The sequence below is a fragment of the Schistocerca americana genome, chromosome 9, assembly GCF_021461395.2.
Source record: "Schistocerca americana isolate TAMUIC-IGC-003095 chromosome 9, iqSchAmer2.1, whole genome shotgun sequence".
Classification (NCBI taxonomy): domain Eukaryota; kingdom Metazoa; phylum Arthropoda; class Insecta; order Orthoptera; family Acrididae; genus Schistocerca; species Schistocerca americana.
The window spans coordinates 152,578,202-152,591,809 of NC_060127.1; the positions used below are offsets into that span (position 1 = coordinate 152,578,202).

General features: G+C 45.2%; 1 protein-coding gene across 1 annotated transcript in view; it reads left to right on the forward strand.

The window, feature by feature from the left end:
* LOC124550955 (arylalkylamine N-acetyltransferase 1-like) overlaps positions 1 to 13,608 on the forward strand; it is a 266,302-nt gene that overhangs the window by 231,511 nt on the left and 21,183 nt on the right. Inside the window, exon 2 of the mRNA XM_047125770.1 lies at positions 5,424 to 5,646. Coding sequence (XP_046981726.1) covers positions 5,424 to 5,646 — 223 coding nt within the window. The remainder of the gene's footprint in view (positions 1 to 5,423; positions 5,647 to 13,608) is intronic.

Genomic DNA, 13,608 nt, shown 5'->3' on the forward strand with positions numbered 1-13,608 from the left:
GGCCATCCATACCACTGCACCGGTTCCAGCCGATCGACTCGCACATACGCACCATTGCACTGCCGTGACGTCGAGATGGGTTGTCGTATGACCCCTAGTACCAGTTTCTCAACATTCACTGCGCTCGATAGTTGGTGAGTGTACTCTTTTGTGATGGATGACGAATACACTACTAGCCATTAAAATTGCTACACCAAGAAGGAATGTAGATGATAAACCGGTATTCATTGGACAAATATGTTATACTGGAACTGACATGTGATTACATTTTCACGCAATTTGGGTGCATAGGCCCTGAGAAATCAGTACCCAGAACAACCACCTCACGCCGTAAAAACGGCCTTAATACGCCTGGGCATTGAGTCAAACAGAGCTGGGATGGCGTGTACAGGTACAGATGCCCATGCAGCTTCAACACGATACCTCAGTTGATCAAGAGTAGTGACTGGTGTATTGTGACGAGCCAGTTGCTCGGCCACCATTGACCACACGTTTTCAATTGGTGAGAGATATGGAGAACGTGCTGGCCAGGGCAGCAGTCGAACATTTTCTGTATCCAGAAAGGCCCGTACAGGACCTGCAACATGCGGTCGTGCATTATCCTGCTGAAATGTAGGGTTTCGCAGGGATCTAATGAAGGGTAGGGCCACGGGTCGTAACGCATCTGAAACGTAACGACCACTGTTCAAAGTTCCGTCAGTGCAAACAAGAGGTGACCAAGACGTGTAACCAATGGCCCCCATACCATCACGCTGGGTGATACGCCAGTATGGCGATGACAAATACAAGCTCCCAATGTGCGTTCACCGCGATGTCGCCATACACGGATGCGACCATCATGATGCTCTAAACAGAACCTGGATTCATCCGAAAAAATGATGTTTTGCCATTCGTGCACCCAGGTTCGTCGTTGAGTAGACCATCGCAGGCGCTCCTGTCTGTGGTGCAGCGTCAAGGGTAACCGCAGCCATGGTCTCTGAGCTGATAGTCCATGCTGCTGCAAACGTCGTCGAACTGTTCATGCAGATGGCTGTTGTCTTTCAAAAGTCCCTATCTGTTGACTCAGGGATCGAGACGTGACTGCACGATCCGTTACAGCCATGCGGATAAGATGCCTGTCATCTCAGCTGCTAGTGAAACGAGGCCGTTGGGATCCAGCACGGTGTTCCGTGTTACCCTCCTGAACCCACCGATTCCATATTCTGCTAACAGTTATTGGATCTCGACCAACGCGAGCAGCAATGTCGCGAAACGATAAACCGCAATCGCGATAGGCTACAATCCGACCTTTATCAAAGTCGGAAACGTGATGGTACGCATTTCTCATCCTTACACGAGGCATCACAACAACGTTTCACCAGGCAACACCGGTCAACTGTCGTCTGTGTATGAGAAATCGGTTGGAAACCTTCCTCACGTCAGCACGTTGTTGGAGTCGCCACCGGCGCCAACCTTGTGTGAATGCTCTGAAAAGCTAATCATTTGCATACCACAGCATCTTGTTGCTGTCGGTTAAATTTCGCATCTGCAGCACGTCATCTTCGTGGTGTGGCAATTTTAATGGCCAGTAGTGTATTTTTCGCGTTAGCTTACATTTGCATTCCTTACGACAGAATTTAACTACGTTACAAAATCAGTGGGTCGGCTCTGGACGGTGTTACGTGTACAGAAAAACGCTCGTCGGCGCAGTGTGCTTGGCTAATTGGTAACCGCAGGTAGGAGAGAGAGAAAAGTGGACGAGGGAGGGGGGGGGGGGGGGGGGCGGGGAGCAATTACCTGCAGCTTGCGAACACCGTCCCTCAAGGTCACGATCTAATACAAGGCCACAGACGGCTTTCAGGGTCGAATCAATTCTGTCGCTGTGTCTGCAGTAAAGATATTCGCAGAGCTCCACGCAGACACAAAAGTCTCACCTGTGGACTACAATCTGACAACTCTTCCATCTTGTATGACGTTATTCTGTAGAAGCCTCCGCTTATTTTCGCTATCCCTTATCGATTACGAGTAATTAGGGTAAAGCGAGTACACCCGCCCCAAATTTCTTAACTCTTCGAGTACCAACGTTTTCTGCTCGAAACCACCATTATACGTAGGAACTCCCAGTGACTTGTATAAACATATACCGTATGTTTGAAAAAGAACTCCCTAGTTTTAATGTGTCCTAGAATCTGTACAAAGTGACATAGACTATTCTAGTTCGTGGTGTTTGATTCATCAACTCTCCAAGTTTGACTCCTCTGCAGTTGGGAGGTCTGCTTGACCTTGAGACGACAGCAGGGCTGTTTTTTCCTCTGTTCCCTCAGTTCACTCCAGGCGTGCTTGCAGCGCAGTGCAGAGCAACTCAGCAACAATGTGTACTCTGCAACAGAAAGCGCAGTGTGTTATTTGGCACGTGCAAACTGAGTCAGATACAACAGTGCAACGTAATTTTAGACGTCAGTATGGTCGTGAATTACCTGCAGCAAAAACTATCTGTCAATGGCTAAAGTCTTTCAAGGAAACCGGTAGTGTTAAAAATTATATCGGCTCAGCCACTTGTTTATAGTGTAAAACACTAAGATTGACGCGTTTCGGAAGTAAAGCTTCCGTCATCAGAATAATAAAAAGTAAAACAACCTGTTAAAACTCGCTAAAATAGAACATGCAGCAGGCACAATAAAATTGATAATAAATTAAAACATCGTGGCTACTTCCCATGTTGCAGCCGTGTCTTCCAAGGTGCATCTCCACATAGTCGTCAAAATATAAAAATCTCTAAAATGGTGTCGCCTATGGTGTTCAACATCTAACCACATGGCTCTCTCCTCTATCGTCGTAAACCGCCCGTGCGTCTTCGTTGGTACCACACACCACGTAGCCGAACACGACACTGAAACGCCAGTGAGGTCACTCGCAAGTAAACAAGGAAGTCACAGAGATGTCTATACAAACAGATAATGTATACATGTTCCAAGGACCTCATGAAATGATGGTATCCTACCAATTGCTAAAAATGTAGTTACTAAAAGAAACCAGTGAAATGTTTGAAAAAGTTATTTGTATCACCAGTTAGCTGTTCATTCAGTGTGTTCTGATTATCCACGCTATGTATCGTAATTTCCAGCTGTTCTAGTAGATCCAACTTTTTGCCTTTGTCCTGTCTATGTAAAATAACGAGATCCTGAACTGGAAATTACGATACATAACATGAATAATCAGAACACACTGAATGAACAGCTAACTGGTGATACAAATTACTTTTTCAAACATTTCACTGGTTTCTTTTAGTAACTACATTTTTAGCAATTGGTAGGATACCATCATTTCATGAGGTCCTTGGAACGTGCATACGTTATCTTTTTGTATAGACATCTCTGTGACTTCCTTGTTTACTTGCGCGTGCGCTCACTCCTGTTTCAGTGTCGTATTTGGCTACGTGGTGTGTGGTATCAACGAAGACGCACGGGCGGTTTACGACGATAGAGGAGAGAGCCATGTGGTTAGATGTTGAACACCATAGGCGACACCATTTTAGAGATTTTTTTTTATATTTTGACGACTATGTGGAGATGCACCTTGGAAGACACGGCTGCAACAAGGGAAGTAGCCACGATGTTTTAATTTTATTATCAGTTTTATTGTGCCTGGTGCATGTTCCATTTTAGCGAGTTTTAACAGGTTGTTTTACTTTTTATTATTCTGATGACGGAAGCTTGACTTCCGAAACGCGTCAATCTTATGTTTTACACTATAAACAAGTGGTTGAGCAGATATATTCTTTAACATTGACATTCATAACCACGACCTCTCATCCAGTATGGAGAAAATCAAAATGAAACCAGTATTATTTTAAAAGCAAAATCGCCCGGTACACCGAGAACTTCTGAAGATGTTGAATAGATCCGTGTTTCGCGTGTTCAGAGCCCGACGTAGTCTACAAGTTATGAGTGCCTAAAGGTACTGCGTATGATGTTGTGCGCAAAAGACTTACGTTGTGTGCCTATACATTGCAACTGGTACATGAAATAAAACCTGCTGATAAAATTCGAAAGGTATGAGTTTGCTGTTGACAGTGCGACACCCCACACGTCCAGAATAGCTACAGAGTGGCTCCAGGAACACTCTTCCGAGTTTAAACACTTCCGCTGGCCGCCGAACTCCCCAGACATGAACATTGTTGAGCACATCTGCGACGCCTTGCAACGTGCTCTTCAGAAGAGATCTCCACCCCCTGCAGGAGTCACGGTGTCAGTTCCCTCCAGCACTACTTCAGACATTAGCCGAGTCCATCGCAAGTCGTACTACGCCACTTCTGCGTGCTCGCGGGGGCCCTGCACGATATTACGCAGGTATACCAGTTTCTTTGGCTCTTCAGGTACAAAGGGCCGCGTAATCTATGGATGATGTATGTTCTATATAGCTTTCCTCCCGCTGTTACATAGAAATAAACAGTATTTGTAGCAAAATTGAAACTGTTATTGTTTAATTAAGATTATATTCGAAAATAGTTGTTTTGTACTGTGATACAGAGGGGTATTGTAGTAAAAAGAAAAAGCAATACAGAGCAGCACTAGAAAACACAAATTCCTGAAAAAGAATAAAGGTAGCGCTAAGCAAGACACAAAAACATGTTTCTGTTATCCACAAATAACATTCGCACTTATCAATAGTAACAGGAAGCTCCTGTCTTTGATGATTATGAGGAACGTTCCATTGAGCACAAAATAACAACAATAATTGCATAGATTTTTTTATATTTCAGCATTTGCGTCAAAAGTGATTTTTTTGGTTATATAAAAGCACAGAAGCTACGTCGTCAACTAATTTTTATTGCTTATAAAATGCAATTTATATTTTTTAAGGATTTACCACAATGGACTAACACTAACGACGTGCGGGATTCATTATGTACAAAACAACAAACAAGGGGAAGTCGTCGGCTCCCAGTTTTTCGTTCAGACATTCATTTATGTTTCTTTCCCTATCGATTCTACCAATACTCCAAGTAATCCTACAGTTTACTACATCATGTATGTACTGTAATAAAACGACAGAACCGTAGTTTTCGCAGAGTGCCACTCTATTCTCGACTGACCTTGAAGCTGTTGGTGATTCTCCACTCACAATTCTCCCCTTCCCGTTCTGTAGCGACGTGACCATTTCTCTTGATATCTAGTGGTAAATTCGGCACTATATAGGACTCTTCTGGTACTTGTGATCATACATGAAATCGCTGTGTGAAATATCAGCGTTTCGCCTAAAATGTTAATTTTTAGGGGAGGAGGGGAGGTAAGGAGCCATTAAGGCCCCTTTATTCCACCCGAACGCAATCCTTGATTCAGCACGTGGGTATCGACTATGTCCTGGTGATGCCGTAGCAATGTCGAAACCTGTTTGTACGACCCGAAATTAACGTGAGGTTTTTCTCTTTTTTTTGTGTACAGTTGGAGTCGCCGCCGACGACGCCCATGTCCGCCACAGCCCCCGCCACCCCCATGAGCTACGAGATCCGCCCCCTGACGCAGCAGGATGGCCCCCGCATGATCTCGTTCCTGCGGCGCCTCTTCTTCCGTGACGAACCGCTCAACGTGGCGGTGCAGCTGGTGCAGCCGGGAGAAGAGACGTGCCGCGAGCTGGAGGAGTACTGTCTCTCCTCGCTGCCCGACGGTAAGAAAACATCTTGTGTCTAACAACCCGCCTACCAACCAACTTGTTAGCTCGCCTCTCTATCGGCAGATCGGCCACGTATGCTGGCGAGCGCCTGCTATCGCTGGCAACCCGCGGCACACAGACGTCGTGTGGGTTGCTCCGAACTACAGGGATTCACATCAGTTTGTGACACTTGCGCAGCGGACGAATGGATGGAATTGACAATTTTTTTATTATTATTTTTTTGTATGGTTTCACGCAAGTACTACCACGTCGTGGATGGACTTTCTAGGTGTAAAAAGGTGAAAGAGTAATTATCACTTTATTTCTGCGTGAGAAGGGTATTGAACACTCCGTCCTACAACCTCTGCAAGCTCTGATTACTTTATTCCATTTCATGTTACATGCTCCAGAATGAGATTTTCACTCTGCAGCGGAGTGTGCGCTGATATGAAACTTCCTGGCACATTACAACTGTGTGCCGGACCGAGACTCGAACTCGGGACCTTTACCTTTCGCGGGCAAGTGCTCTACCGACTGAGCTACCCAAGCACGACTCACGCCCCGTCCTCACAGCTTTACTTCTGCCAGTACCTCGTCTCCTACGTTCCAAACTTTACAGAAGCTGTGATTCTTGAGTTTCTCCCGGCGTCTTTGATAATTAAAATATCCACGGGTGTACTGCCGGTCTACAGTGTCCAACGGGCACAATATTTCGGCGATCATACATGTCACCATCATCAGGTGAAGTGACGGACTGAGTTCCTGTGAACGTGATTTACAGAACCTCTCCTGCGAACCTTGCAGAACTAGCAGCCCCCATGCTGTGGCTAAGCCATGTCTCCGCAATATCCTTTCTTTCAGGAGTGCTAGTTGTGCAAGGTTCGCAGAAGAGCTTCTGTAAAGTTTGGAAGGTAGGAGACGAGGTACTGGCAGAAGTAAAGCTGTGAGGACGGGATGTGAATCGTGCTTGGGTAGTTCAGTCGGTAGAGCACTTGCCCGCGAAAGGCAAAGGTCCCGAGTTCGAGTCTCGGTCCGGCACATAGTTTAAATCTGCCAGGATGTTTCAAAGTTACATTCGTTTTACTCGCTTTTTGTTTACAAGCATACATTACTCTGTCATGTCATTGGAGTGCCTCGATGCTGGCGCGGGGGAACTCTGATGCGATGCCACATCTCAGGGTTGACAAACTCCGCACAATCGTCTTTTAGTGGGCGTTAGTGCGTCAGTGATAGCGAGCTGTTTTTGTGTGGATGATACGATTACTTCCCTGATGGTCTCCACGTGCAGTTGCTGATGGAGATGGCTGATATTTGCCCATCTAGGTACTCATAGGATTGACAGTAGATATCGGTTTTGTAGAGTTTGCAACGGTTTGAGATTGTTGTTACAGGTAATCCCTCAGGAGGGGCATCTATAAAATATAGACAGTAGGATCGTTGTTTGGTAGAGGCTTAGATGGGTCCTCACTTTCAGATGTTTAATCGACAGCAGTGGTTATAAATGTTGAAACAGGTGCACGGTGTTGTTTCGTTTTCCTTGAACATGGTTCTTGAAAAGAAGTCTCCGTATGCTGCATGATACGGCGAGTGAACAATGCATTCAGGGTAATGTGTCTTGTTGCTGTTCGTACGTAAATAAGTGTAAGCTGACGTTGAAGGCGTGGTATCGCTCCACGCTGCATCGTCTCTGTGGCTGCTGGTAAGGATCGCTGTATTCTCGGCGAATTGCGCAGGGACGATTCTCATTGGGATTGATCAGCACCTGTAGGGCCCCAAGCGCCTGCCTTCTCAGCAAGGTGGCAACCCCGACACAAAGATGCCGTTTGGGTTGCCTGAACTATAGGGCTTCACATCAATAGGTGTAGCGGAAGAATGGATGGAATGAGATGGTCTTCAGTGAAAGTGGGTCCGCAACTGCGGTGAATAAATGATCGTGGCTTTCTCAGGACTTGCTGGAGACAAAAAGGAAAAGAAAATATTTCCCAATCCTGATGAAACAATGATGTTAATCAGGGATACATCGTAACGGAAAAAAAATCGAACTTCCTGTATGCCCGTATTTATGTACTGTTATCAAAGATACAAGATTGAGAACAAGGTACTGAAACAGGAGCGTTTGCAATGCTTATTCAGACATATACCAACTAAAAAGAAATATTTTTCAGAGTCTGGTATCTATAAATTTAATTGTGGGCTAAGTTCTACAGTGATTAAACGTGAAGAGAGGTTAACACCCAGTTTAAAGAGCGCTCGTCGATAAATGACAGTAACCACTCCACCACTGCTGTACGCTAAAAAGTAGAAATTACTTAGCTTTGGTGAATCGCTACAGGTCTAACATAAGGCAAAGAAAACTGAAGTCATGTATGTGGTGGAGACGATCTGGATTTATATCCACCTAAGTGATCAGTTCTCAATTAATAAAAATACTTGCGAAATGCGAAATTTATAGACAATTTTCCGCCCGTTCTGTGAGCAAGCGTTCATGGTCACGGAACATGCATTCATTGCTATAGACGTAAGCAAATGTGGCCACGATGTGGGAAGACCATGCAGCTCTCTAATACTAGATCGTTGAACATTTAAGTTTAATATTTAACATCTTTATTTCCATTTTATTACACAGCTATTAGAGCACAATTTATCTCATTTTATCTCGACCGGTAAATTACACACTTTGGATAATGCTTTAATTTGCTGTATCTTAACACTTAAAGGTTTGTCGATGACACTCATTCTGTCAGAGACAACAATGAACTTGGAAGAGGAGTCCAAAGGAATGAACGGTGTCTTGAGAAAACGAGATAAGATAAACATCAACGAAAAAAAAAAAAACGAGGAAAACGCAGTGTGGTCGACATAAATCGGATGATGTTGATGGAATTAGATTACGAAAGGAAACGCTAAAAGTACCAGACGGAAATGCCTTGTGACTCGGGCATCCCGTCGGGTAGACCGTTCGCCGTGTGCAAGTCTTTCGAGTTGACGCCACTTCGGCGACTTGCGTATCGATGGGGATGAAATGACTATAATAAGGACAACACAACATCCAGCCCCTGAGCGGAGAAAATCTCCGGCAAAGCCGGGAATCGAACCCGGGCCGTTAGACATGACATTCCGTCGCGCTGACCACTCAGCTACCAGGGGCGGACAGTAGCAGATAAGTTTTGCTATTTGGACAGTAAAATTACTGATAATGGCAAAAGTAGAGAGTACATAAAAAGTAGATTGCCAGTGACAAGAAAAGAGTTTCTGTAGAAGAGAAATTTGTTAACATCGATTGTAGTTTTAAGCGTTAGAAAGCCTTTTCTGAAGGTGTTGGTCTGCTGTGTAGCCGTACATGGTAGTGAAACATGGACGATAAACTATTTAAACGAGAAGAGACTAGAAGCTTTGATATGTGATGCTATAGATAACTGCTGAAGATCACATGTGTAGATCACGTAACTAAAGAGGAGAGTCTTCAGCGTCACGTTACAGAGGTAGCACAAGAAACATTGATGCTGGTGATATCTAATCTCGAAACATGTTGCTAATTAAATAATACAAGTAGTTAACAAATTTTGTGAATGGTATTGGTATTTTTAAATTCTTTTCGTATATTTGAAACAGTCACAGTCGCTAAACACTCAATATGGCTTTAAATAGCTGCGGGAACAAGGAACAATTAGCAAGCGATAAACTGTTTTGCTTTCATTTTTTCGTATGTCTGTAAGCGAGGTCAAGTTCATAAAAGGATGGAAATTACTTTTAAAGGCCGGCCGGGGTGGCCGAGCGGTTCTAGGCGCTTCAGTGTGGAACCGCGCGACCGCTACGGTCGCAGGTTCGAATCCTGCCTCGTCCATGGATGTATGTGATGTCCTTAGGTTATTTATCTTTAAGTAGTTGTAAGTTCTAGGGGACTGATGACCTCAGCAGTTAAGTCCCATAGAGCCATTCTTTACGTTTAAAGTTTGTTTGAAAACGCTAGTTGCTCGGTTTATCAAACAGTTGTTTTTAAGATTGGATCTTGCATTTATAAAACACCTTAAAATTACGTTTAAGGCTCTTTGAAAGTCACTAAGTAGATGGATGAGTACAGTCTCAGTAATGTGTGTTTTGTTTTAGCATCTCAGATCTAGGATGTCAAACCTCCGATCAGTGTATAGTACAGTGATATAGTTTTGAATGTACATTCGGTTGTATATCTGGATATTGTCTGTAAAACGTGTTGCAATAGAGTTAGTAGTAAGGAAGTATTCATGTAAAATGTCATTCGTGATGATGAAGCAACCCTATGTGATCAAAAGTATCTGGACACCCCCAAAAACATACGTTTTTCATATTAGGTGCAGTGTGCTGCTACCTACTGCCAGGTATCCATATCAGCGACCTCAGTAGTCATTAGACCTCATGAGAGAGAAGGATGGGGCGCTCCGCGGAACTCAAGGACATCGAACGTGATCAAATGATTGGGAGTCACTTGTGCCATACGTCTGTACGCGAGATTTCCACGCTCTTAAATCTCCCTAGGTCCGCTGTTTCAGATGTGATAGTAAGGTGGAAACGTGAAGGATCATGTACAGCACAAAAGCTTACAGGTCGACCTCGTCTGTTGACTGACAGAGACCGCCGACAGTTGAAGAGGGTCGTAATGTGTAATAGACGGACATCTCTCCAAACCGTCACACAGGAATTCCAAACTGCAGGAATTCCAATCTGCAGCAATTCCAAACTGCATCAGGATCCACTGCAAGTACTGTGACAGGCGGGAGGTGAGAAAACTTGGATTTCATGGTCGAGCGGCTGCTCATAAACCACAAATCACGCCAGTAAATGCCAGACGACGCCTCGCTTGGTGTCCGGAGCGTAAACATTGGACGATTGAACAGTGGAAAAACGTTGTGTGGAGTGACGAATCACGGTACACAATGTGGCGATTCGCTGGCAGGGTGTGGATATGGCGAATTCCCGGCGAACGTCATCTTCCAGCGTGTGTAGTAAAATTCGGAGCCGGTGGTGTTATATGTCGTCGTGCTTTTCATGGAGGGGGCTTGCACCCTTTGTTGTTTTGCATGGCGCTGTCACAGCAGAAGCTTACATTAATGTTTTAAGTACCTTCTTGGTCCCCGCTGTTGAAGAGCAATTCGGGGATGGCGATTGGATCTTTCAACACGATCGAGCACCTGTTCATCCTACACGGCCTGTGTTGGAGTGGTTACACGACAGTAACATCCGTGTAATCCACTGGCCTGCACAGAGTCCTGACCTGAATCCTATAGAACACCTTTGGGATGGTTTGGAACGCCGTCTTCGTGCCAGGCCTCACCGACCGATATCGGTACCTCTCCCCAGTGTAGCACTTCGTGAAGAATGGGCTGCCATTTCCCAAGAAACCTTCCAGCAACCTGATTGAACGTATGCCTGCGAGAGTGGAAGCTGTCATCAAGGCTAAGGGTGGGCCAACACCATATTGAATTCCTGCATTACCGATGTAGAACGCCACGAACTTGTAAGTCATTTTCAGCTAGGTGTCCGGATACTTTTGATCGCATAGTGTACATGCACAAAGAGTTTATTGGAAGTGAGTAATTGCTCTGATTCTCCAATACTGGAAGAATGTAATCTGGATAATTTGCGTGCAATGAGTCACGCTGCCTTAAGACGTATGCACAGAATGTAACTTCAATAGCGGGTGGTTATAATTAAACTTCCGCTACTTGAGCCAATGTAGACGGAAAATTATGTATCGTATGGGTACCCTACTTTATATGAATGATGTTCACACTGTGCGCTGCAAGATTTTCGTTGTTAGTAGTATTTAGTATCGTGACTCGCTGATAGGCGTCGGTAGTTGTACGACGACGTAAGGCTTAAACACAAACAGCAGTGTGCATTACAGTTGCAAACAATCACCATGGGTCTGGATGTGGTGAGCAGCGATTTACTCGCAAAGATGTTTTACTAAGACAGCTGAACATACTGTGCCCCACTGTTCGGAATGTTCTGCGAAGAAGAATGTGAAATAGAGTCTCTAGTGTGGTTACAAGCTGCTGTGCATGCACACATTCGTTACTTTCAGCAACATTTGTAACCTGTAACGGGTTTTGTCCATTACAAATGTTTTCTTTAAAGGCTGCGACTGTGAAAACAGTGGGTTTGTTTGTAAATAACTTTTCTTCTACCAGTCACGATTTTCATATTTTACGCGACGCGTTTGGGAAATTATTCCCATTTTCAAGTGTGTTTTCTCTTTGTATTATGCCATTTTACTTCAAGTTTTCGATGTGTGACGTTCCGCTTTGTTTTGTTGACTTTACTGCAAAATATATATATATATATCAAAAAAGGTTTGCATCGCCCCAGTTCCCAGAACTCCTGAAGATAGACGTTGACTGTTGATTTGTAGCACAGACACACTCCCTTTGTCTGTTCAGAGATGTTACTAATCTCACCCAAAGATGTAAACAATCTTGCAGGAGCAGCGCCTATTAGACGGAGGGGGTCCGACGCCCGCATCTCGTGGTCATGCGGTAGCGTTCTCGCTTCCCACGCCCGGGTTCCCGGGTTCGATTCCCGGCGGGGTCAGGGATTTTCTCTGCCTCGTGATGGCTGGGTGTTGTGTGCTGTCCTTAGGTTAGTTAGGTTTAAGTAGTTCTAAGTTCTAGGGGACTTATGACCACAGTAGTTGAGTCCCATAGTGCTCAGAGCCATTTGAACCATTTGGGGGTCCGACAGCCGATCAATTCCAGTCATTCCACCAGGAGGGAGGTACACGGCTCGTGTTGTCTGTAGTTCAACCATGCCTAGATAGTCAATACCGCGGTTCGATCGCGTCCGCATTGTTACTTTGTGCCAGGAAGGGCTCCCAACGAATGAAGTGTCCAGGCGTCTCGGATATGGAGGAGATACAGAGAGACAGGAGCTGTCGATGACATGCCTCGCTCAGACCGCCCAAGGGCTACTACTAGCTCGGAGGAGCCCTCACAGCGACGCCACCATGTTTAATGATGCTTTTCGTGCAGCCACAGGACGTCGTGATGCGCAACTTCACTCCCGACGTCCATGGCGAGGTCCATCTTTGCAACCACGACACCATGCAGTGCGGTACAGATGGGCCCAACAACATGCCGAATGGCCCGCTAAGGGTTGGCATCATGTTCTCTTCACCGATGAATGTCGCATATGCCTTCAACAATCGTCGGAGACGTGTTGGGAGGCAACCTGGTCTGGCTGAACGCCTTAAACACACTGTTCAACGAGTGCACCCAGGTGGAGGTTTCCTGCTGTTTTGGGGTGGCATTATATGGGACCGACGTACGCCGCTATTGGTCGTGGAAGGTGTCATAACGGCTGTACGATACGTGAATGTCATATCGGCAGCATATTGGCGAGTTTGAGAATGAATTCCTTCAGGATAACGACATCGCTCGACTAGAGTGGCCAGCATGTTCTCCAGACATGAACCCAATCGAACATGCCTTGTATAGATTGAAAAGGGCTGTTTATGGACGACGTGATCCACCAACCACTCTGAGAGATCTACGCCGAATTGCCGTTGAAGAGTGAGACAATCTGGAACAACAGTTCCTTGATGAACTTGTGGATAGTATGCCACGACGAATACAGGCATGCATCAATGAAAGAGGACGTGCTGTTGGGTATTAAAGGTACCGATGTGTACAGCAATCTGGACCAACACCTCTGTAGGTCTCGCTGTATGGTGGTACAACGGGCAATATGTTGTTTTCATGAGTAATAAAAATGGCGGAAAAGATGATTATGTTGATCTCTATTCCAGTTTTCTACACAGGTTCCGGAACTCTCGGAACAGAGGTGATGCAAAACGTTTTTTGATGTTTGTATAGAAGTTTGGTTCGGTCCAGGTGGCGTGTACGGATAGCCGAAGCAGTTAAGGCTTCTGCTCGCGATAAGTGGGAGATCCGTGTCCAAGTCCTGGTACAGTACAAATTTTCCCGAATTACAAATGAAATCTAC